Source organism: Photinus pyralis, unplaced genomic scaffold, assembly GCF_008802855.1.
Source record: "Photinus pyralis isolate 1611_PpyrPB1 unplaced genomic scaffold, Ppyr1.3 Ppyr1.4_LG6, whole genome shotgun sequence".
NCBI classification, from domain to species: domain Eukaryota; kingdom Metazoa; phylum Arthropoda; class Insecta; order Coleoptera; family Lampyridae; genus Photinus; species Photinus pyralis.
The window spans coordinates 27,794,330-27,820,378 of NW_022170663.1; the positions used below are offsets into that span (position 1 = coordinate 27,794,330).

Consider the following 26,049-nt stretch of genomic DNA (forward strand, 5'->3'; position numbering starts at 1 on the left):
GTTGAACTTGAAAATGTGAGTGCAGTATAAATTAAGGCTGAAGTGAACACCGCCGATAAACTTGGGCGCCATATTTTTTTTTATTTCATTTATTTTTTTTTATTCTTTTCCTTTTCTAGTTTTTTTTTTATTTTTTTTTTCAATTTTTATTGTTTTCTTTTGTTCTGTTTCTATTTTATAATGCTTATTTTATTTGATTTATTATTTGTTTATCTTTATAATTTACAAATAAAAATATAATTGTTGCAATTACTACCATTGGAAACTTGTTTTGTAATAAAAAAGGTTTAAAAAGTTAATAAAATGCTAATCTTTCTTAAATATGCACAAAAATCCCAAAAATGCAAAATATGCACTGTTTTCTTTGCGCCAATGTGATTCCTTTTTGTTAGTTCGTGTAAATAATTGTTTTATTTTGAGCTGCATACAATATTTACGGATTGCGTAAAAGCATGAAATCCGGTCTCTAGTTATTATCATTTAATCATTGTTATCATCAGTCGCCACTGACAGTGAGCGCATCTTTAAAGCAATAAGGACAGATGATATCGTGAACAAAAATGCAAACAAAACAGTAACTTTTACAAGGAAACACCTGATGAATCTCTTGTATGCGCCTCATTATTGAACAGAATTAATTTTCTTCCCCAAGTCAGTGTCAATCACCAATTTCTCTAAACCCCAACAATGAAATACTCTGCGCTTAATAACTTTTAAGAGACTTTATGGGCCATTAAAACTTTTTAATAGTCTTAAGAAGGTTGTAACCATTTTCTAAGTTGAAGAAATAAATAACATATTTTGATTTTACTATTGACGTCCATATATTGGGTTATCAGTTCTACACCCTGTATAACATATCCAGTGGTGTTCCCATAGGGTATACTCTCAAGGATTTTTTAGGCATATAGCATATACTCTCAACCAAGGCGCCACTGGACATAATAATTATACATCAAGCGAATTGAAGGTCGTATGTTATCCACAAACACTTTTTTTACCAATTTAAAGCGCCGAAATTGCGTTTTGAGTATCAAATTTTTATAAATTTGTCAGGGGATGACCCCCCCCCTCGCGTTTTAAAGGAAACATCACAACCACTGGCTCAACTGAGTACACTATCAAAAGATAATAGATATTGATAGCAACATCACTGAACATATCTACTTAATGAAAGGCAAACCAATTACCCAACAATAATGTATTAATGTGTTCATTATGTATTGTAATTAAATAGTGGACAAATTTCCCAAACAGATTTGTATACAAATCCTGTTTCATATTCAATTAGCTCTTTTACCGAGACTGAATTACCCGAACCTGGGCCTGGACTGCTTGCTGTGTAAGTTAGTGCTAAAATGTTCTCCCAAGTACGTGCTTCACAAATGGAAATTGATTACAGGTATAAACAATTAACAATGATTTCGTCATGAAGGTGTCAACAGTATTATTAGTTATATAGTAAAGGCACTTTTACTACTTACATACCCCGTTGCATCCACTCGTAAAATCCTCTTCCACTGTTCATGTGCCGTAAATTGTATAGCAGCATAGGGGACAATACGTGCCATCGTTGCACTGTTTCCTCGCCATAACGCTAAAAACCCTTCATTTCTAAAAGTCAGTCTTAGGAATTCAAGTGCCCGTTTAGCAGAATACGGCTCTTGTCTGCAATCATATCCAAGCAATTAAGCGACAGCAACAAGCCGCATACTTACCTAATTTGAAAATTAATCTTTGTACGATCTAATGGTGCGATAGTAGTTTTCGCTAAGGCACCTGCGATGGCACCGGCACATAAGCTTGTTAAGACCACGCTGGCATTATTGAAGTTGTCTTCGGGGGCTCCCTTCTGTTTCGTAGCCATGACTGGAAGACTCCAAATTACCTCATTATCGTTTCGAAGTAGTACACTACAAAAATACTGCTTGTAATTCCGCTCTAAACACTTAAAATCAACGCTTAAAACAAATAGATAATTCTAAAATAAATATAGATAAACCTTCCCTAAATATTCTACTGAGCGCATATCTACCTGAGGTATTTCAACCAGCTGACAGTGATCATTCAATTTTTGCACGCATTTAATCCAAAATTAGGGAAATTTACCAAATTTAACCTTGTAATTAATATTAGTAAACAAACTGGTTGAAATTATTTAGGAGGAACTGTACACACCTCTATCACCTGTACTTTCACCTGTGTGTTAGTGACCTGTCTGACACGTCAACCACTTGAAAGAAACACAATGGTAACATCTGATTTTACACGAAATCATGTGAGAAATAATTATTATTCATTTGCAGGCTCGCTATTTCAAAGAACAGGACATTGATGGTATGTTAGCACGACCATTCTAATGATCATAATCTCTTTAGTATCTACCATGCACTAATCATTTCAGAGTTCAGAGAATGTTTCTATTTATTCGCGAGATCGGGCCAAATCAAATCCCTGGATGAACTGACCGTTATCATGCGAAGTCTCGGGCTTTCGCCGACGATTTCGGAACTGACAAGCTATTTAAAACAAAAGGTGAGCGTTCACCTTCTAAACTGGGGGTTGCATTGTAAACAATATTGCAGCAAGGAAAAATGTCTTTTGCCGATTTTTTGGAAGTTATGCACATTCACTCGCGACTAGAAGATCTACCGAGGGAAATAGTTAATGCATTTAAGGCAGCCGATCCCACTGGAACCGGTGTCATCTCGGCCAGGCAGCTGAGACATCTACTACAGAATTGGGGCGAGTGTCTGTCATCGAAAGAGGTTGATCGTATATTCCGTGAGGCCAACGTTACAAACAACAGTATGGTACGATATGAAGATTTCGTTAAAATTGCATGTGCACCTGTCCCCGACTATTACTAAAGCGGTATTACAAAGCCTTTTAGTAGTATGGAACTTTTACCTTTTATGTATTGTAAGCTTTTACGTGTAGTGTGAGAATGTGGCAAGTACACTTGGTATTAAAAGATAATAAATTGTTCAAAAAAGATTACGAAAATTGTTTCGTTACATATTCAATAATTTGATTCCTACTGAACTTTGACATGAACAAAACATGATCTTTACGCAACAAAAACGTCGCAATTGCAAAACATGACTCGTTATTCGTTCAAGTTGGCAAACGTGTAAAATATGGATTATAGATTTAAATTACGAATTTAAACACACAAAAATTACTTACAATACGTGAATTTGATTATCATTTATCAAATGTTATTTTGTGCATTTGCAAACAACGTGCTTCAAACGGTTTATTTTACTGGCAAGCCAACTTTTAAATTAAATTTTGTAGAACATGATTTTTAAAATTAGATATTCCAAAAACCGGATAAATACCTATGTATATTAATATTAAAATACGAATAATATACAGGACGTTCCGTTATCAAGAAAACATAATGTTTGTTACTGACCATGTATACCCCATTTTTAGTACCTACCTACTTCAGGGACGTAACAACAGGGGGTGCGACGCACCAGGGCCCGCGTCCCGCATGGTCGTTATACCTGGGGCACATTGTATATCTACTGCAAAAGTTGCCAATTTTTTGTCTAATTTGACTGTACTATACAGGCTGATTCAAATTCGAGGGCCACCATGGAAATTTCGGAAACTGTAAGAGATAAGTACAATAGGTAGGTAGTTTAAATTTGGCACAGTTGCGTATTTTGATGCTTAACAAAATGCAGTTTTGAAATTAAAAAAATACCCACTACTTTCAGAGATATCCTGAAAAAACGAAATTGTGCAAAATCGTTTTCATTTTTTATACTGAAAGATATTTCAAATTAAATGGCACATTATTATGACCACTTTTTTACCGTGTAAAAGATGCTAGTTTTAAATTTTAAATCAGACGTTTCGTCTCCAGTTATTCATCATCAACTTTGTTTTTTCTTATGGAAGTATTGCAGTTTTTTAGATTTCAAAAATGTAAATATCACTATTTTTAATAAGAAATGGCGTTATTACTTCGTAAAAATGCAAGAAACTACGAACATACACTATACCCAACATACGACTGCCCTAGAAATTGAATGATGAAATGTGCTCTTTATTTGTTATTAGAAAAGTAGGTTAATTGTTTCACGCTAATTGAGGACAGCTGCAGATTCGTAAGAAAAAAGCCTTTCAGGTAGGTTAAAAAAAAGTGGTTGTATTTTCAAGTCTGACAAGACGGTATGATCTATATAATTTGGCAACGCTGTATTTGAGAGTAAAGTGGCTATATTCACATTTCACGTGCCATTTTAAGGACATAAGTGATAGATGATGGTCTGTGTGATATATCTCGTAGACTTTTATGTATTTTAGGTAAGTTGTTTTACCATTGTTTAATAAACAAAGGTTTTACATTACAGTTTCTAAACATAAGAGCAAAACTAAAAATAATTAATAAACGTATATTTCACTTCCACTTAGCACTCGACTTAGCATTAGATTTTGTTTGATTAACTACTGAATTACCATTGGAAGAATGAGAAACTTTTTATGAGTTCAAGATCTGAAGGCGACAAAGAGGTTATCTACCTTTTTGGCACATGTAAATTGGCCAAGTTAACATAGTCTTAAGTTAACAAATGTTGTTACTAGGAAACTAAATAAGTACTAATTGGTTGCTCTAGGACCTCTTTCTTTATTGTTTAATACCAAAATAGATTTTTAACACATTTAATTTATAACATTACCTAATTGTTAGGAATGGATGGAGATAATGACACATTACCCATTAAAATCGAACCAAAACACGAAGAAGAAATCCATTATTTTCTTCAGGAACACATTTCAGTAAGCAACGAAGTTTTGGTGACCGTAAAGGATGAAATTACCTACAGTAAGCCATGTTGTAAATCTCATCATAAATCTCTTTGTAATGAAGAAGTACAACACTTTCAACAGCGCCTTTTAACTCTGGGTAAAATAGTACCTGAAGAATGTGCAGATTGTGATTATGAGACAAATAATAAACGACATCTCTTAAAACATAAAGTTTCTAAAGATTTTAAATGTGCTTATTGTGATTATAGGTCTAATAATAAATGGAATTTAAAACAACATCTGTTAAAACATAAGGTTTCTAAGGATTTTAAATGTGCCTATTGTGATTATGGGACAAATGTTAAAAGCAATTTCAAACAACATCTTGTAAACCATAAAGTTTGGAAGGATTTTAAATGTGGTGAATGTGATTATAAGACAAATGTTAAAGGCAACTTCAAACAACATCTTTTAAAACATAAAATTTCTAAGGATTTTAACTGTGCTACTTGTGACTATGAGACAAATTATAAATATTCTCTTAAACAACATCTTCTGAAACATAGACTTTCTAAGGATTTTAAATGTGCTAATTGTGATTATGGGACAAATGATAAACATGTCTTCAAACGACATCTTTTAATACATAAAGTTTATAAGGATTTTAAATGTGCTAATTGTGATTATAAAACAAATCTTAAAGGCAACTTCAAACAACATCTTTTGAAACATAAACTGTTTAAGGATTTTAAATGTGCTTATTGTGATTATGAGACAAATTTAAAAGGCAACTTAAAACAACATCTTTTAAAACATAAAGCTTCGAAGGATTTTGAATGTGGTGTTTGTGATTATAAGACAAATGCTAAGGGCAACTTTAAACAACATCTTTTAAAACATAAAGTTTCTAAGGATTTTAAATGTGCCGATTGCGATTATGGGACAAATGATAAACAGCTCTTCAAACAACATCTTTTAAAACATAATGTTTCGAAGGATTTTAAATGCGCTGATTGTGATTATGGCACTAATAATAAACGCAACCTTAAAGAACATCGTTTAAAACATAAAGTTACGACGGATTTTAAATGTGCTGATTGTGATTATGGGACAAATAATAAACGTAACCTTAAACAACATCTTTTGAAACATAAAGTTTTGAAGGATTTTAAATGTGCCGATTGTGATTATGGGACAAATGTTAAAGGCAACTTCAAACGACACATTTTAAAACATAAATTAACGTCATAAAGTTCTAAGGATTTTACATGTGCTGATTGTGATTATGGTACATATCCTCACATTGGTGTTGATTTGGTGATGTGTGGTATGGTCTTCCATATCCTTTATAATGGGAATAGAAAAGTATTCTACAACACAAGGACTTCACGAGTTTCCTTTACTTCTGTACAATCTAAAACTAATTTTGAATTGTTCTTTTATAGTTCTACGACTCCAAATATCTTTTTACACTAAATTAACAGATGTAACTATACCATCCAAAAAGTTTTGTAATCCTTGTTAAACGCCATATGTTAACACAAGGTTTCCACAGATTTAAAATGTGTCAATATATATGATCTAAGCACTAGACTGCCTTTAAAGTTTAAATATAATTTTGTCATGGTTAGCGTCTTGAAGGAAGGACAAAGATTATAGGTTTGCGCCGTATCCACACAACAGTATTAATTTGATTTCTACTTGTACATGAAAGTATCAAATTCAAGTGAGGATATGGTAACAATTAATGTCTATTTCATTAGTTACGGAAAACGCTGATAGAATTCTGCTTAGGACCAGTTTTGAGATTGCCCGGTACATTTCGTTTGACATGGAGCAATACAACGCGCAAGAACTTGCAGAAAGAAATTGCAAGGTCAAATCCTTGCATGCAATAGCATTGCATGGTATTTGACATGGTGCAATTCTATTTCAATTGCCACATGTCTGCCAACAGAAGAATCATATGGATTTGTCAACAAAGTTGTTAACCTCAAATGAAAATTAAATTTTGATTGCTTGAAGAAACATGAAAATTACAAGAATAAATAAGATTAGTAAAAACAAGTAATGAGTGCGTCTCTCAGCATCACAGTTGCCGCCGCTGTATTTTACTAGGTTGGTGCCACAAGAACAACTAGATTTATCCCTAGAATTGCACGATTCATGCAAGAAAAATAGCACCGGTCCTATAAAAATTGCATGTAAGTCTCTTGTAGCAATTGATCAGCTGGCTTTGAACTGCGCATGCCTTTCGCAATTTTTCTTGCAACTTGCATGCAATTGCAATTTTTATTGCTCCATGTCATGCGGGCTTTATCGAATGCACATAGTCGGAGAATGTAGGAACATTAGCCACCGTTCTGGCAACGTTGCTAGCCGGTCAGACATACACCGAAAAACGTTGCTTTGTGAGGTTATGTCAATTTTTTCATGAAAACCGCTATTTCAACTCGAGGAAGTAAATAAATACCTTCAAGGATGTCTACTGCTATGCCAATTAATCCCAAACCTTACCTGAATGGTTTAACAGGTAAAGCGGTGATGGTAAAATTGAAGTGGGGCCAAGAATACAAGGGGTACTTGGTTTCTGTGGATGGCTACATGAATATTCAATTAGCCAATACAGAAGAATATATCGACGGAACATTTACAGGTATACAAATTAGAAAATCTCGAATTGTAGTAAAACTGTTCACTTTCTAGGTAATTTGGGCGAAGTATTAATACGATGTAATAATACCTTATACATTCGTGGCGCTGAGGAAGATGACGAAGAGGGTGAAATGAGGGACTAATTTAATTTATATTGTAAAGACGGAAAGCACTTTTCTTTTTCTAATGCAGTGTACATTTGCATTTTTGTATTACTCTTACATGAAATATTTGATACTATAATATGGATAATAGATGTATTTGTTTCTATTTAGTTTATATTTTTTCGAAAAAGGAGTACAATGTAGATAAAATAATTGTATTCATGTTTGTGAATGTTGAACATGTACTGAATTATGGTACCACTGTAAGAACGTCTTCGATTCCTCTATTTGTTGTTTATTATTTTGTTGGTCAGAGTATAAAATCTTCCTCTTTGAGTAAACTACTGGAGGACGCCACAGACACTATAAATATAATAAATCACCTGTAAAGCGGATCTATAAAAGCCGCAGTGATGTGACCCTACGTGATAATTGGATTTGACAAAGGTTGCTTTGCTTTGCTGCTTAATATTGTAATGTCTCATGACAAAACAAAAGTGCTCAACTCCTGTTTACTTTGCCACCTTTGGTAAAGTCTTAAGCCGGCTACAGACACACGTACAGTTCTTGAGATATGTACATATCCTTCGGTGTGTAGACAATATCTCTCGAGGATGTACTCAGTCAATGCTTGAATTTTTGTACGCGCGTACATATCTCAAGGAATGCACGTGTGTCTGTAGCCGGCTTTAGAGAAGGAAAGAGATATAGTAAAATAAAAGTGGTTATAGTTCCATCTTCCAAATTTGGGGGGCTTCCATAATTTCTTCTCAAGAACCATGTGATGGACAGAAGGCTATAACTGACTAGGTATATGTTTGTGGGTATTCCATAGGGGAACTAACAAAATTCACTGAATATATCAATCTGGGGGTTTTTCAACATGAAAATAATATTACATTTTCAGAAATTCTGCTTAAAAGACACGGCAATTGGAAAACTGACGTAGTAGCAGAGGGATATGTGGCAGATTCACTAGAAAATAAGAAAAAAATTGCCCTAACACTTGTGTCATCGGTTAGAACTTGCAGCATTTCTACAAGTACCTAAATGATTGTCAAGACATCAATAGTTCTGGATTTCTAGCTTTGTTTGTATGCCATCTTGGCTGTTGTCATGGCGATTTATCATGCCATATTATTATAAACAATTTTTAGTGTAACAAGAAGATAATTATAAGACTACTCGCCGACTACAAAACTTTATTTATAGATTAATTATTTGAAATTGAACTTTCAAAAGCGACCTGCAGCAACTCATTTTTGATCGCCCGTTATAATAAACCGATACAACGGAATATCGGAGGATCCTCAGTATTACCATCGCTTTTTTAACGACCAATTATTTTAACCTTGCAACTTCGATCCATATTAAATTTATGTGTTCGGCATTGAGATAATGCTCTTGGACTTTATCCCAACGATCTCGGTGAAAGAAAAACGATTTTGATATGTTTTGATCAAAATGATTATGGTCAACAGACATGCATCAAATTCATGTCTTGGACATTGAGATAATGCTTCCCAATAGTGTTCTACCTTATAATTTCCAAAGTACCCGTACACCTAATTTCACCATAATCGGCTACTTTTAAAAAGAGAGCGCACACGCAGACGAATCGGTGGACGGACGGACGGAGAAAAATTAAAAGCTATAAAAAGTATCTGGGGATCTCAACTAAGAATTATAGCAAAAGGACGGACAACCATACAAAACTGTAGGCAGTACAGGATCTGAAGTTCCTTAATAATCTGATGGTCTTTTTTCTTAAGCTCCACCTAGAAAAATATCTACCTATCACCCCTACTGGTTAAGCCGGGTTAAGGGTACCTACCTACTTATTTAGAGACACAACGGTGCGAGCAGTTTTTTCATGACTTTTCAAAAAACACGTTTTATCGTGGCGTTCGCCCCAAAATATTCGAAGCATGTTCGCCTCGCGAAAAAGTGCTTAAATCGAATGTAGACCAAACGCAGCTTTCTTTCAACATTAGAACGTGGTCGAATATTACATTCCGCGGAATAATTGGAAATCTTACGATTTTCTCTGGTCGTGCGAAATAGGTATTGCATTTATGAATGCTTTCATGTTTCACACAGATACCGAATCTTGTCAACGTTAGAATTTTTTTGCAGTTCAATGGGGGATGTTAGACAGTAGATGAATTTTATATCAGAAAGGAGTATGTAAAGTTGCCTATTATAAGGCACTTTCTACCTATAAAACAAGGACGTTATACGAAATAATACCATTGTATATTATAATACAATGATAATACCCAAGTCACAGATTTTTGCCCAAGACACAGATGTTTGTGCCTAAGTATAAAGTTACCACCCGATTGCTGATGCCTTAGACTTAGAAGTTGCCGGTTATGAATGATAAAGATTTTTTAGATATGGAGAGTGCGTTTCACAACACCACGTTCGATTCCATTAGTGAGGCTGCTGAAGGCTTTGGCATTGATGGGTCAATCGTAAGATGGATTCACGCCATGCTCGGAAGCAAAGTCATTATATCCTCAATCGGGACGATGGAAATGAGTTCAACGGTCACTGGATGATGTCCGCAGCGAGTTTTTGATGGATAAGTGGTGCAATGCCAATAACCTGTCCGTTAACTCCGAAAAGACCGAGAGGTTGCCCCTTTTACGAATAAAAGGAAAGCGAACTTTGATGGGCTCACTCTTCGAGGACGTCAAATATGGTTCTGACCAAGTCAGTAAAATATTTGGGCGTCATCATAGACTCCCGCCTGACTTAGAAATGGCACATCGAGCGAATAAGCGAAAAGGCCACTACATGTCTATGGGCACGTAAAAGGGCTTTTGGCTGGAATCTTTGTTTTTCCTCAAATAAAACGAAATATGGAGTGTGTGTGTGATATTTTTTCGCGGTTACTTAGGAAAGAGGAAAAAATCCTGGAACAGTTTTAAGGCAATAGTCCATGGTTTCCCGTTCAGTGTTTCCTGGGAAACTATAGAGATGAAAATTACGACGAGCTCACAGTTTTTTTGTATCAGCATCGGGTATAGAATGTCTCTACTAAACATGCACACAGGTTACATTCTCATTTAGATCAATTTAAGGATAATGTGGGAGCTTATTCGGAAGAACAAGGGGAACACTTTCATCAAGACATAATGGAATTTGGACACGTTACCAAGGCCCGTACGCTGGAAGCATGATGGAATGGAAGATCATATTTGGGGGGTTAATAAGAAAAACTTCTGTTGAATATGACAGAAAAAGCATAACTGTTCCATTTTTAAGCATTTAGACTGTAATGGCCGTTTGCACCGACAAATTTAAGCGTAGCTTAAAATCCATGGCAACCATTTGTCTCAATAATCGTTGCCATGGATTTTAAGCTACGCTTAAGCTAAGCTCCACTTAAATTAGCCGGTGCAAATGGCCATAAGACAAACAAATTATAAATGTAGGAACGTTACCTTTTAATAAATCATTCTATGTAAGTACAGATTTTAGGTGTGTTTATAGGTATTTGGTTTTTTGCATTTTTTTTCAGACAGAATCAAATACAGAACCTTTTTTGTTCTAATTCTTATTTGTGGCTATACAAGCAACAAAAATAAGGTAAACCTCTTGCCAGGAAAGATTGCCGGTCATGGAACACTTGATCCCGGTCTACATCTATGTGTTTCTAAAGATGCGAGCGATTTCCGGGATAGTATCGTGTCAATGTTGAACAAAAAGACTTTTCGTTCAACATGTACTATATATTTTTAAAGCTTAAAAGGTGTGCTACATGTGTTATATCTTACATTTTTACTTAATCTTACAATTACAAAGTTGCAGAGCAAAAACAAAAGTGTTTTACTAAAAATTTCATTTTTTTTTTCAGTTTTTACTGGTATATCTGAAAAACCAAAGGTTGAATAAAAATGTTTTTAAAACAAATACTGTAGAGCATCTATTTAGGAACAATTTTTTAAAAAATTATCATTCTGGTATAAAGAATTAATAAGCATTCTACGATCAATATATGAAAACTCTGTTTTTTCTACCTTTGAGGGGGAATGTGGGTGAAAGTTCAAAGGGGAGAGGCGGGGACTTTGGGGGAAATACATGTCTCATAAGGTTGTATCACATATAAAAAATCCAGCTTTCCACTGATTAGTTGCCACAAAAAAGTTTTATTGACTGGGCTATATGGTAAGACAAAAGGCGTAGAGAATCTCCTGTCTGGGAGTCACTGGAACCTAGAAAACCTTGCAAACTGGCTACGGAAGCACTTCTAGAAGTAAACCCTTTGCACTTTATAGCTGTGGTGAGAGAGGCTCGGAAGGCTTCCATACGGCTCGAGGCCTTGGGTACGAGTGGATTTGAGAAGAAACCCTCAGATCCGATCCCCTCGTCAGAAGGGATATGATTCGTGCTCGGACCAAACAGTTATAAAATCACTCTCCCGGACGGAGATCAGTGGTTGAACACAGATTGCTGGTTCCTCAAACCTGAGGAACTTAACGATAATTAATTCACTAAATTATATTTAGTAGATATAGAATTTTTAGCTATTTTCTGAGGCATTAATGACTCTGCAGACGCTCATTTCAAAGATGGTGGTCAGAGATTTCAAAGGGGTTCTGCAGATTTTGTCACATACCTACACTAATATTGCTACGAAATCCAGATCGTTTCAAAATCTTTGAGATAATTTTTTGGGCTTTGAGATAATTTTTTGGGTTTTAAAAATTTTGGATTGCCTTTTTAAAGAATTTCCTCTGTAAGATCTATAAAGGTTCAGTGATTTTGAAAATATTTTCCAGCAAGAACGGAGCTTTAGCGAGCTAGATGCTCAGGTAAGACACCAAGAGAGTCCTTGGTTCGATTCGAGTTTCAGCCATGGAACTCCACAATCATTAATGGATTTCCGAAAAATTCTTGCTTTGAAATGTCGCAGATTTCATTCACTAACAAGTTGCCATTCATCATTAAGAAAGACCACAAACTCGGAACCTCCACTTTCCTGAAAAATATGCAAGAAGCACTTTTTCTCTAACTTCACGAATACTTTTCCCACTTCTTCAATACCTACCTTATCCATAGCCTCTACAACCTCATCCTCACAATCCACCCGTGCATTCGTACCTTCTTGTGTCCCAAAAACTGGTCGATTTGCGATTCCATTTGACTTTTCAGCCCCCTGACCTATTGGCCTACGTTGGCTTCGGAATTCCGTTATATTTTAAAAGATTTTCTGAAACCTTCTCTATAGATGCTCCAGAATAATACTCTCAGAGAGTAATATAAAGCGACAAAAAGTATCTTTTTAAAAGTGTTTAATTCTCGAAAGATTCGTTAGAAACGTTTTTTTTTTGGATATTTTTCAAAGATCTTCCTTAAGTTCTTCAAAGATTTTTGAAAGATTATTTGGATGTGCTTAAAAAAATTTCTAGATGCCTTTTGAAAGATTTTTCGACATTCTCCAGTGAGATTCCTTAAAGATTCAAAAACCACCTCGAAAAGCAAAATCATTCATAAAAATGCAGTACGAACAGAGTTCTAATTTTACAATGATAGTGACACAGCTGGTGTGGTGCCGTTTGCCAATATCGTGTTTTCTAAATACCTACTTTGAGAAAGTTCATTTACGAATTATTAGAGTTACAGTACAGCATCTTTTCCTACATTGTGTGATGCATATGCAAATTTTTCTTTTGAGAAGCTAATCGAATGAACTGTTGAACTAACATCAGGTTACGTAAGCCCGTGCCGATACTTTTACCCTAAAGAATTCCTCAACTCTGACTTTAGAACCCGTGATTCAATCATGATTTTGACCTGCATTGTACTAAAAATTCATTAGTTCTTAAAGGTGTGAGAACTAAGAAAGAAGAAAATTAAGCAAAGATTCTCGGATTTTTACCGCGGTTTTATACGTTCAGCATAAAACTTCTACCAATAATGCAAATGATGAGAACCAATAAGGAAATTGCTGATAGATGTTTTCATGTAATAATTGTTAGGTCTTCAATTTTGACATTTTTTGTATTGAAATGACTCGGCGAGCAGTTATGATTTACGAACATGGTTTACTAACGTCTGATACTGTCTTGTGTACCTAACAAAATAATAGAATAGACGTGCATTGAACCAGCTCACCGGTATAAAAGGTTTTGAAAATTTGGGAATAGTAAGTGTTAGAGTTACTCCATTGACGTGCCAAGCCAAAATGAAATCGATTTAAATGCACCACAGTACCACACTTTCTGCTGCGTACACTCTGGTGATTAATGTGAAAGGTATGTAAGTATTCAAGCAGCAATGAACAATATCAGAATTAATTCAAGGGTTGTTGCAGTTCTTCGTCAAAAAAATCAAAAGAAGTATAACCGATTTTCTAATGGTGATAATCATTAGGAAAGAAACTAGATCCTTTTAGTTTCCCCATTGTAACACTACAACTACTTCTGTTTAAAGGAACCAATTCATACGACTCCTGCAGTTGGAAGAGATAAAATTGTGACGATCTGGCAAAATCCTGTAATCTGAAACCTGAGAAGATATAAGATAATGAGAGGTCTCTTGTTCCGTAACTATCATAAAAATGATATGAAGAATCCCAAAGAATGACGTCTATGAAAACTGCAACTTTGTAATTTCCTTATCGTAACACATGTGTGATAATTATATATATCCAGGCTCAGGCTAGAGATTCTCAAAGCACGTGTATAACCTTTTGATCTTCCTATATTATAGTAATATCACACAACATTGTCTGTCTATGTAATGTTTATTTCACTGAACTAGTTCATGGGCTTCATTTTTCTTGTTTACCAATTGCTATCTAAAAGATAAATCTAGAAATATTTAATCTAATTGATTGCCACATCTTAACCCTATACAAAATTAACCCCGGGGCGACAATGTGAGCGAAACCGTTTTTGAAAAAGAAACAAATAGGTGATTTAAGTTCAAGTGCATATATTCCAAATTTTCCTTGAGTTCTGACTCGTCTTTGAGAGCCTTACGTAATAAAAACTTTCTGTAAATGAGTTTTGTGTAACAAGGAAAATATGAAAGGCCATTAGAGTGCTTAAGGATAACCGTTCTAGAGATTCCAACATTCTCGTGTATAACTACCTAGAATCAACATTTGCCCTTGGAGAGGAATTTTAAAGTTCTGCATAAAGTATCGAGTTGTCCTTCAAAGGCACTACCATTTCTTGAAATAAAGTTTTGTATTTACCCTTAAAGAATCATCCCTTAGGCCCTTAGCGTCTCTACTTTTCTCTGTCAGCAACTCTTCTCTTCATCATCGCATATCCTCTTTTTCCTTTCAACTCGCCGATCATTAGGTACTATTCTCGCTCTCCTGGGATTTGCACTTACTGCAAGCACTTCTCTCAACAAACAGTCTTTTACCTTATAGTATATAGATGATTATAGTTGCAAGAGACAAGATGATATTTTGTTTTGTCAACTCCTGTCTTGGTCCTTAGTTAGTTCCCGCCAACACTGAGCAGCGGCGCCACTTGTCACACCGAAATTGATGATTTACCGCCCGCCAAGATACAGACTTTATTTACAAAAAATTATCAAAGTCCTCGTGTGAGATCGAAGGGACTTCAGCGCATTTTTGTGTGGCAGATCAGTATTCTATTAGCCACTTTTGACTCAACCATCAATAAAAGATCTTGTCGAAGGCTACTACATTCACTTTGTCGGTATCCGCTTCCCACTTTCCGCGTGCACCCGCAATTCGCGTATAAGTTTTGACTCCACCATCAGTAAAATCTTGTCGGGGGCTACCATATTCCCTTTGTCGGTATCCACTTCCGATGTCCCGTTCCCTTCCAATGCGCGTTTGAAGATTTGACTCCACCATCAGGAAGATCGTGTTGGGGGTTACCACATTCCCTTTGACGGTACCCACTTCCGACGTTCCGTTCACCCGCAATTCGCGTTTGAAGATTTGACTCCACCATCAGGAAGATTGTGTCGGGGGCTACCACATTCCCTTTGACGGTACTCACCTCCGACTTCCCATTCACCCGCAATTCGCGTTTGAAGATTTGACTCCACCATCAGTAAGATCGTGTCGGGGACTACCACATTCCCTTTGACGGTACCCACTTCCGACGTTCCGTTCACCCGCATATCGCGTTTGAATAATTGACTCCGCCATCAGGAAGATCGTGTCGGGGGCTACCACATTCCCTTCGACGGTACCCACTTCCGACGTCCCGTTCACCCGTAATTCGCGTTTGAAGATTTGACTCCACCATCAGGAAGATTGTGTCGGGGGCTACCACATTCCCTTTGACGGTACCCAACTCCGACTTCCCATTCACCCGCAATTCGCGTTTGAAGATTTGACTCCACCATCAGTAAGATCGTGTCGGGGACTACCACATTCCCTTTGACGGTACCCACTTCCGACGTTCCGTTCACCCGCATATCGCGTTTGAATAATTGACTCCGCCATCAGGAAGATCGTGTCGGGGGCCACCACATTCCCTTTAACGGTACCCACTTCCGACGTTCCGTTCACCGCAATTCGCGCTTGAAGATTTGACTCCACCATCAGGAAGATCGTGTCGAGGGCTACCACATTCCCTTTGACGGTACCCATTCCCGACGCCTCGTTCACCCCAAATTCGCGTTTGAAGTTTTCACTCCACCATCAGTTAGATCTTGTCGGAGGTTACCACATTTCCTTTTTCGGTGCATACTCATATTACTCATATTACACCCACATTTTGATGGATTTCGCTAAAAACCTTCCACAAAATAGTACTTAATTATTGGGGCACTTCTCATTGCTCGAGCTTCTATTGGCGACACGAGAAAGAGAGACTGCGATTCGAGATTTACAAAACGTTAAACCGCGTGACAAAATTCGCAACGGAAGGTAAAAGGCGCCCGAAGTTGACTACCTCTCGAAGACGCGCGCACGCGCCTTGAAAAAGGTCGTTAATTTCGCCTCTAGGACAAAAAACAAAACAAGTTAAAAAGTAATCGTAAACGATTTACATAAAGCGCATTTCCACTTGCATTCATTTCCCATTATTGTAAGATGCAACTTCTATTAAAATCGTAAAAATCCGGCCACAAATATGAAAGATAGCGTTGCACATGGGCAATCCATTTTTGACGTGCTACTTCAATTTCAGTTTATGAGAAGAATTTCATTTCAATGCTTTTCTAAATAAGAAAGTTGGAACTGCGCATGCGCAAACCTAAATTTTGAAACTAATGTTAGATTTTCCTTTGTTCCAAGCGCCTAAGTATCAAATTTCAGTTAAATGCTTCCATAGATAAAAAAGTTGGCACTGCGCATGCGCAAAATAAAATTTTGAAATTGGCGCTAGATTTTCCTTTATTCCAAGTGCCNCCACAGTTATGGCATCAAAATGTGCTTAATAAATTGGATTACCTTATTTCATGCTTCGTTGTACCATGCAATATTTAAAATAGAAACATTTTTTAAGTATCGTGATCTACATAACTTACATTTTAGTAAACATTATATCCCGCAAACGATACATTAAAAGTGAAACAATTTAAAAAGTAATCGTAAACGATTTACATAAAGCGCATTTCCACTTGCATTCATTTCCCATTTATAAGATGCAACTTCTGTTAAAATCGTAAAAATCCGGCCACAAATATGAAAATAGCGTTGCACATGGGCAATACATTTTTGACGTGTTACTTCAATTTCAGTTTATGAGAAGAATTTCATTTCAATGCTTTTCTAAATAAGAAAGTTGGAACTGCGCATGCGCAAACCTAAATTTAAAAACATTTTTAGATTTTCCTTTGTTCCAAGCGCCTAAGTATCAAATTTCACTTAAATGGTGCCATAGATAAAAAAGTTGGCACTGCGCATGCGCAAAAGAAAATTTTGAGACTGGCGCTCGATGATTCTTTATTCCAAGTGCATATGTATCACATTTCATTTAAATTCTTCCATAAATAAAAAAGTTGGCACTGCGCATGCGCAAAACCAAATTTTGAAACTGGCGTTTGATTTTCCTTTATCTCATGTGCCTATGTATCAAATTTCGTTTAAATTCATCCATAAATAAAAAAGTTGGCACTGCGCATGCGCAACACCAAATTTTGAAATTGGCGTTTGATTTTCCTTTATCCCAAGTGCCTATGTATCAAATTTCGTTTAAATTCTTCCATAAATAAAAAAGTTGGCACTGCGCATGCGCAAAACCAAATTTTGAAATTGGCGTTTGATTTTCCTTTATTCCAAGTGCCTATGTATCAAATTTCATTTAAATTCTTCCATAAATAAAAAAGTTGGCACTGCGCATGCGCAAAACCAAATTTTGAAATTGGCGTTTGATTTTCCTTTATCCCAAGTGCCTATGTATCAAATTTCGTTTAAATTCTTCCATAAATAAAAAAGTTGGCACTGCGCATGCGCAAAACCAAATTTTGAAATTGGCGTTTGATTTTCCTTTATCCCAAGTGCCTATGTATCAAATTTCGTTTAAATTCTTCCATAAATAAAAAAGTTGGCACTGCGCATGCGCAAAACCAAATTTTGAAATTGGCGTTTGATTTTCCTTTATCCCAAGTGTCTATGTATCAAATTTCGTTTAAATTCTTCCATAAATAAAAAAGTTGGCACTGCGCATGCGCAAAACCAAATTTTGAATTGGCGTTTGATTTTCCTTTATCCCAAGTGCCTATGTATCAAATTTCGTTTAAATTCTTCCATAAATAAAAAAGTTGGCACTGCGCATGCGCAAAACCAAATTTTGAAATTGGCGTTTGATTTTCCTTTATTCCAAGTGCCTATGTATCAAATTTCATTCAAATACTTTTATAAGTAAAAAAGTTTGCAATTCGGTTTATAAATGGTCGAGATGCGAAAAGGGCACTGTGAATTTTGAATCGATTCGACTCAACTTTTGGCATTGCGTATTATTATGGCTAAATCTATGCCCATATTGAATTTCATGCAATTCAGTTCATAACTAATGGAAATGTAAAAGCGGTCGAACATTTCTAAACAAAGTTATCGTTCACACGGACAGATAGATGGACAGACAGACAAAGGAACAGACGGAGAGACCAACCGGCAGGCGACATATAGCAATGCAAAATTATAAACGATCTCTAGGATCGTTAATAAACGGCAAAAGTGTAAAATTATGGAACATGTAAAAAACGGTTTTTTGTTTTTTTTTACAATAACTTTTTTTGTAAGCGGTACAGAAAAAATTCCTTCCTTGGTACAAGACTCGACACCATAACGAACCAAATAGTGGAAAAAGTAGAACAATAGCTCTTAAGATAAAGAACTAGTAGCGTCGCAAAACGAGCGGACGGACGGACGGACGGACGGACGGACGGACAAAGTGGCCACAATAGCGCATTTTATTTTTATTTTTGTGGAAATGCGCTAAAAATAGTCCGAACATTTTGTAGATAAAGATCTAAATTTATAAAATAGTTTTTAAAAAAATTTTTTTAAAGTTTTTATGGCGGGCGCTCATATGGAAATTTACATTTTGTGCAATGGGTACAGAAGGCTCTTAATACATGCCCAACCACTCTTTCTTTCTACTATGGTGTTCAGCAACTTTCTTTTCCCCCCTATTCTCGATAATACATCTTCGTCCCTTACTCTATCTGATCATTTGATTATCAAAAATCATCAAAAAATCAAAAGGCGAAAGACACTCCACACTAAACACTTCACTAGCCTTTTCTTCAACTCAAGCTCCATTACTACTTAAATATTCAATAAAGTAGATCCTAATTTATGATCCCTATTCTTCAGGAAAATTGACCCTTTCCCCCATGCAATAAATTAAAACCCGCCGCCCCAGATAAACGTGACCGAAATTCGAAAAAGCAGAAAAAAACTGAATTTCGGCTTCATGTACCTATAAATGGCTCATGTCGCATTTACCGGTTTAACATCTAAAATAATAAACAATTTTTTTTAAATTCCGTTTTTGAGATCTGGAGGAACATATGGTACACACGCCAGCAGAGCAACAGCGCGATTGCTAAAAGGCACTTTTCATTCGCCTAATAAAAGAGCCCAGCGCTTGTGAGCAAATCTGCAGTGTCCTATCGATTATATTGAGGTGAAGTCGAAAAACCGTTCGGAAACAGCCCCTCATTAAAGTTCCGTAACTTGTAGTATGTAGCTATTGTTATAAAACAATAATTAAGATCGGGAACCAATTTGTTTTGAAATGAAATACGAACAAGAAACAGATTGAAGGGACAATAATGCTGAAAACCCCCACAGACAATGTCGTATCGAGCATGAGGACAAATGATGAAATGTTTGTTGACTTATTAGATAATCTCTGTAAAATGACGGTGATTATTTATAAAGTCGCCCCTTGGGGAAGACGAATTGACATCTCTACGACACCATAATTCCTGTATTATTACGCTTGCATATGATATCAACGACCTGTTGCGCAAATACGCAGATTCGCATGTATCGTCAGCCTTTTCGTGTGCGTTAGTGGTTGTGTTTTCCGGAAGGGAAGGACGTTTTAACTAACTACTTACGAGGGACGGAAAATAAAGTTCATTTCGTAATAATTTTAACTCTACATAATTTCATTTTTTTTTAAATTTTTCTTTTCATTTACTTTCCACATTTCAATCACGCTCAAAAAGAAAACGGAAAGTAAGTAATTCCTAAAGGTACCCTATCTTGTGACATAAGCAACTGGAGCTGTGGAAAAGTGCATTTTCACTTTAAGAGATGTAAGTTGTAACTGGGAGTTATCAAAAATAAATTAATAAATAAAAAAGCACCCCTTAAAATTCCCCGTGAGATATCCTTCCAAAGCTTCTTACACATGCGTTTGAATGGTACCGGATTATGGCGTGTAGCTAATAGTGAAAACAGAACAAGAAATGAAAGCTGTACAAGACTTTTTGCCATTATACAAATGTATTGGAACAATTGGACTTGAAAATTGTAAATCTGTTTCGACCTCTCCTTACTACCTTAGTGTAATTACACTATGTTACTACTTAGTGGAAATTATGCGCTATTTTTCCACGTATACGATGCACATTTCTTGTTCTTAGGGTTGTTCTTAGGCTTCTTGAATGCTTGAAATGCATGGCGGGATCGGATTAATAAATTGGCGTCCGTCTGTGGAAAGGAAACTTGCTATGCGGATTAGTGCTTGATAAGCTAAACCATAGATAATGTTTGTAATCTATGGCTAAACTAATTCCAATCCAATCCAATATTCTAAAATATTAATTTGTCTTCTTCTTTGGCAAGAAAGAAAGAGAGAACCTACAATTTTACGGTGTGGTCATACATGACTTCCCGTATGAACTTTAGGGCGGAAAACAGGTGCCTCGTTACAAAGCTGTAGCTATTTTAATGTAAGAATATTGTACAGGTTTGAACACAAATGTTATCATTTTGAATCGGATGCATCTCTCCGGCAATATCTTCACTCTCAGAATTAAAAATAATTGTTTTCACGTAAGATTCCATGTTGAAGAACTCTCGACGACCAGCATCGAACTTAGTCAAAAAATGTTTATGTATTCTTTCTACACATGCACTCTTTCTTCCTCCAAATCATTTTTCAATTTTACCCAAATTCCTCTAAAAGTGTTATCAAATTTCTCTAATTCGTTGTTCGCCTTTAAATAATCTTCGTGCGTCGTTCAATGTGCCATGCAGTTTCCATATCGGATCATTCTCAAATTAGATTCATGTTCTTCTCCAGCTTCTCTCAATTTCCTTACAAACCCCTATCAAGATACTCAAGTTGTTCTAAAGTTAGGTACCACACAAGATCTTTTTAACCGTCCTTTATATTTCTATCACACTCTTCTTCAGGTTCTCCACAAATTTTTTAATGGTTATCCAGGTTATCTACAAACTATCGAAAAATTAATCAAGTATTTTTCAAAAGCCTCGTGGGCTTACTTTTTTCTCGCGTGACTTATTTGTAATATAACACACTTATACCATAAATAACTATTCTTCCATCAGGAATAGGTAGATATGTACTTAATAAATTGTTCTAACGTTTTTTATCCTTACAGATTTTTCAGAGGGTATTCTTCCTTCACCTTCACCCCAGATGATTCAGCGTTCATTCAAAATTCCTGAAAGATTCTTTAGTCATTTTCAGACTGTTCAAAGATTGCTACGGAGGGCATTTAAAAATTGTCTGTTTATTTTTATATACTTTCGGCATTCCTCCGAAAATGTCTTTCAACATTTCTGTGTAAACATTCATGAGATAAATTCCTTCATAATTCTATAGGAAATCATTAGAACCACATACGAGGATCGCTCCAGAATATTTAAAAACGTTTCAGAAGTTATCTCACAAAATTAGCACCTGTAAGAATTTCTCTATCTCTAAAGAACACATTTTATATCTATGAGGAATATTTCTGTAGAAAATCTGACACAAAAGTTGTGTGATTAAACCGAAGAGCTGGATACCTTACAAGGGAAAAAAAAATATTATGCGAATAAGTCTTTGAAAATTCGTTCATATGAGTTGATCAATGAGCCCGTTTCGGATAAAATAGTTTTAAGGTTATTTGACATCCGGTTATACGATATAAGTGTATTGTATATAATTAAGTTAACCCACACATTGTTATTTTAACTGAGTGGACCTTATTTTTATTTATTTTTTATCTACATACATATACATATTATTTTCAGGGTTTGCTTAAATAAGGCTCTACCGAATATGTACCAAAACATATATGCATGGTTACCTATCTACGGAGGAAGAAGTTCGTAGTTTTGAAAATGCGAAAACTTACTTTTTTAAATAGAACTCTTCTTTTTTATCTTCACTATAATGGATTCTACACTAAAAAAATAAGAGTAGTGTCTAAAAGGAATAGTTTTTTTAGAAAGTCGAGTGACATTTTTAAGTACCCCCCTTCAAATTTTAACCACACCCCCGGATACCATTTTTCTTTTATGAGTACCCTTTTCCTACAGTACTTTTTTGAGCTATTCGTATTTGTTTTAACCCCGCCGACGGCTGCACTTTGTCGACATTCATCATTTTCCCTTGATAAATAGGTATGCAGTCTTTTCGACAGTGGACACTCCCTTTTTGAATTAGGTACCTAATGAAGTACGACCCAACTTTTAATCCACTCCGTTCGTCGTTGAACACCTTCTACCTTAAAATGAAGAAACTAGAAACCACTGAAGAGTTTTTGAGAACTGTTTTTAAGTGGATGCAATTTTGCCCGTAGTTGCATAGGTTAGACCCGTCGTTCCATTAAAAAAATGCTTTTCCTCATCTGATTTTTATTGGGTATTATGATTATTATAGGAAACCCATATCACAGGGAAATCGAGATAAATTTCAAGAGAATATTATGCTACGTCGCTCACGAATCTCTAAAAAGTGTTTAGTTTAGAGATCACCCTCAAATAAATACCAGACTTTATGAAAACTCTAGAGAATTACTGAAGAAGTTAGGAGTCTCTCTAAAGTAATTGGACAGAAAATCCAAATCATTTCTTAGAGATCTTTGAAAAACCTCTGGGTATCTCTGCACAATCTCCGAATATTTTGCAGAAGATTTTTTGAGAGATCCCTAATTATTATCAATACCTGCAACATGTACGAAAATGTCGGTTGTTCTGAAGAATCTATGATAAATATATATCTACTTATCTCTAGAATCTTAAAAGAATCTTTGAAACGAGCGTGTGCAAAATGTTGTCTCAGAAAATTCCCCAAAAATAGCTGTCAAATATTCAAATAAATTTGAACTAGAGAATATTATATCAAGAATAGGGAGGTATGATAATGATAAACGCTTCATTTTACAGGTTTTACAAGTTTAACTAAAACTTCTATGTAGTATTTACCAATAAATTATGAATACAGAGTTATTACAAATAATGTTCATGATTTCAAGCATAAATAAATATAGTTTTGTTTATCGTGCAAAGAAAAATTTGCCTAACACTCCAACAATTATTTAAGAATGCCCAAAAATAGCTTCAAATACTTCTGAAAAATGGTTTGAGACGTTTCTGTTTCTGAACATTCTGAAGAACCTTTGAAAACCCTCCGAAAAACTGAAGTACCACCAGAATAATCGACTAAGAAACTTGTGAAAGTTCCTCCTGCGAAGAATTTTTCAAAAATCAATGAACATTTTATACAAAATCTCCAAATTTTTTAATCTAAGGATGCTATAAATTGTAGCAAAGCCTGAAATCAGAATGACTGGACCAATAAGAGCAAATATTTTATGAGACAACAAAAACAAATAGCACATAATCACTAATCACCTTCAAATGTATATGTATAGGGAAGAAACATGAATACCTATACAACTTTCAGTTTTTACTGGGATATACACAATTATACCCTACTCATCCATTAAAATAAAAATATGAGGAGAAAAATGATAAATGCAATCCCGATTTAACTTCTGCCCTTTCGGTATAACAAAGGAGAACGATTTAAATACCAAGTGGGAATTGCGAATTCCCAATGCTAAAAGCGAACTATTATGTAATTACCGCATCTCCCTGTTCACTTCATTATTCGACTAACAAATTAACAAATGTAGGAGTAAAGGGTTAACATGCTTAAAATTTTAATTGTGAACAAATAGTACACTGGTTGGTATATATTTGAACAATACGCCGGCTAACAATAACCCATAAGTATCATAGATGTAAATGAACTGAAGGCATGCATTTTCAACGATTCTGCAATAAAGTTACGGAATTGCAAGAAGTAGTTTACTTTTATTGTTAACGTTTGCATTTTAAAATGTATTCGGTTCATACAACTATATGTGTACACGTTAGAAAATAATCTATATCTTTATTTGCCAATATAAATCAAGCCTCTCTTTTAACCTTATTTTGGAAACGATGTATGCAATTCCTGCAGTGATAAACGGAATGAGTTGGAAGGTGTCGATAGTTTTATACTAGATACAGAAAGTTTTCAGGAGCACTATTTTCGATAAGGGCAACACATATCTTTTGTCCCTGTTTCATAAATTAGCATATAATAAAGTAGGAGTAGGTATTTGGACATGTCGGATAACTAAATCAATGCAGTATGGCGAATCAAAATGTTTCCTCCCAGGTTTACTTTCTTTGTAGGTAATCGTATAAATTTAGATATACTTATGTATACGTTCTGATAATCCGATAATCGTACTTATTCGTTGTCGCATGTCTTTCAAACAAGTGGGTTCTATAAATTTTAGATTCTCCAGTGGCGACAAATCTTCAGATGTCAATATAACGTTTCCCAATCCCTTTAGGTCTAGCTCGTAGCTGTAGTTTCATCTTTCATCCAGGAATTGACTTGGACGAATCGTATAGTACGGGAATCTGCTGAGAAATTATAACATGAGTAAAGAAATACTCATAGGTGAATGAAATAACAACACCCCGTATTCTCTACCATTTTATAAATGGTTCCCAGTGGCCGAAATATTAGTTAGAATAGACTGGTGCAAAGGCAGAAACGAATTTGATGCAAATTTTTTTTTATGTACAGCAGTAACGATGCACTGAAGTCAGATGGTAAAAATCCCAATCCGTTTCCTCGTGACCGCATTTTGAGGAAAAAGCACAAAAATCACTAAAACCTCGTTCATTTTACCAAACGGTATCAGATATAAACAACTCATGTCACATTCATAGACAGGTTCGTATTAAAGATGGAACCAAAGCCCTCACGCTCAAACCATTTAAGATACAGACATGAACATTAGAACGTTTCCATTTAAAATGATTTGACATATTTTGAGCATTTTTTTCCACATTGTTTTTGACATCGAGCGCCATCTTGAATGTTTTTAGGTACCTAAATAGCAACATAGGTCATTTGATACCTTATTAGAAAGCTTACTTTTTTCTCGTTTTTATTAGGTACCTAAAACATGTAAGTATGATGTTAAATAAGAAAATTATAAGGAAAAATTAGGTCAATCTCACCATACGCTTGGCAGGCTAATTCGAGGGCTCATGTATTGCATTTTAAAATTAGATATACGTTTAAAATAAGAAAAGGCCAAAAATTAACAAAAAAGAAACGAGCATGTATTTAATAATGACAAAAAAACAGTACAAATGGTTTGATTCCTTACAACTATATTATATATTATGTGAGAAATAAATATTAATTTTGTGAAACATGGGCCATTCAACAGTTTTTTCTCTATTATTTTCTAATTTAAGGAGATTTTATGATAATAATTTTTAAGGGGCGATAACCCCAAAATTTTCCTGTTGAGTTTTATCTTATTGTAAATGTAATTAAACAAACGGGCGCTTCCTTACGAGAAACTGGAGTTCCGCACCTAACGTATTTCTTTTCTAGAAGTGAGAAATAGAAGGTAATGTTTCAATTTGTAGAGCTGTTTTAATCGCCGATAAGGAAATCAATATACTGTAACTAATTTTCCGTTTGTAGTCGTTCCCGTAGAGATATTTTAATTATCTTTGCAGTCAGAAAACTCTCTTGGATTGCAAGAGGGGGGAAAATTAATATTGTATGATTTC

At 35.3% G+C, this 26,049-nt stretch overlaps 3 protein-coding genes across 6 annotated transcripts; 2 read left to right on the forward strand and 1 right to left on the reverse strand.

Moving 5' to 3' along the window:
- Positions 1–296: 296 nt before the first annotated feature.
- LOC116174347 (mitochondrial coenzyme A transporter SLC25A42-like) lies at positions 297–3,319 on the reverse strand. 4 transcript variants are annotated; one of them, XM_031492255.1, is made up of 3 exons: positions 2,036–2,174; positions 1,719–1,913; positions 297–1,668 (listed from the first exon to the last, which is right to left on the reverse strand). In XM_031492255.1, exons 1-3 carry the CDS (start codon positions 2,065–2,067, stop codon positions 1,455–1,457), a joined length of 441 nt encoding a protein of 146 aa, XP_031348115.1. In that variant the 5' UTR covers positions 2,068–2,174; the 3' UTR covers positions 297–1,454. The 4 variants fall into 4 exon arrangements, 1 of the variants encoding a protein (XP_031348115.1); XR_004146090.1 differs by lacking the exon at positions 2,036–2,174 and adding an exon at positions 3,190–3,319 and having other exon boundaries at positions 1,489–1,668; XR_004146088.1 differs by lacking the exon at positions 2,036–2,174 and adding an exon at positions 2,911–3,097 and having other exon boundaries at positions 1,489–1,668.
- LOC116174346 (calmodulin-like protein 4) lies at positions 2,110–2,997 on the forward strand. Its single transcript, XM_031492254.1, has 4 exons — positions 2,110–2,251; positions 2,307–2,337; positions 2,405–2,535; positions 2,586–2,997. The coding sequence occupies exons 1-4, from the start codon at positions 2,249–2,251 to the stop codon at positions 2,868–2,870; spliced, it is 450 nt and encodes a 149-aa protein (XP_031348114.1). The 5' UTR covers positions 2,110–2,248; the 3' UTR covers positions 2,871–2,997.
- Positions 3,320–7,107: 3,788 nt separating the features above from the next.
- Positions 7,108–7,692, forward strand: LOC116175066 (small nuclear ribonucleoprotein F). The gene is made up of 2 exons (XM_031493132.1): positions 7,108–7,423; positions 7,474–7,692. Exons 1-2 carry the CDS (start codon positions 7,249–7,251, stop codon positions 7,563–7,565), a joined length of 267 nt encoding a protein of 88 aa, XP_031348992.1. The 5' UTR covers positions 7,108–7,248; the 3' UTR covers positions 7,566–7,692.
- The last annotated feature ends 18,357 nt before the right edge of the window (positions 7,693–26,049 follow it).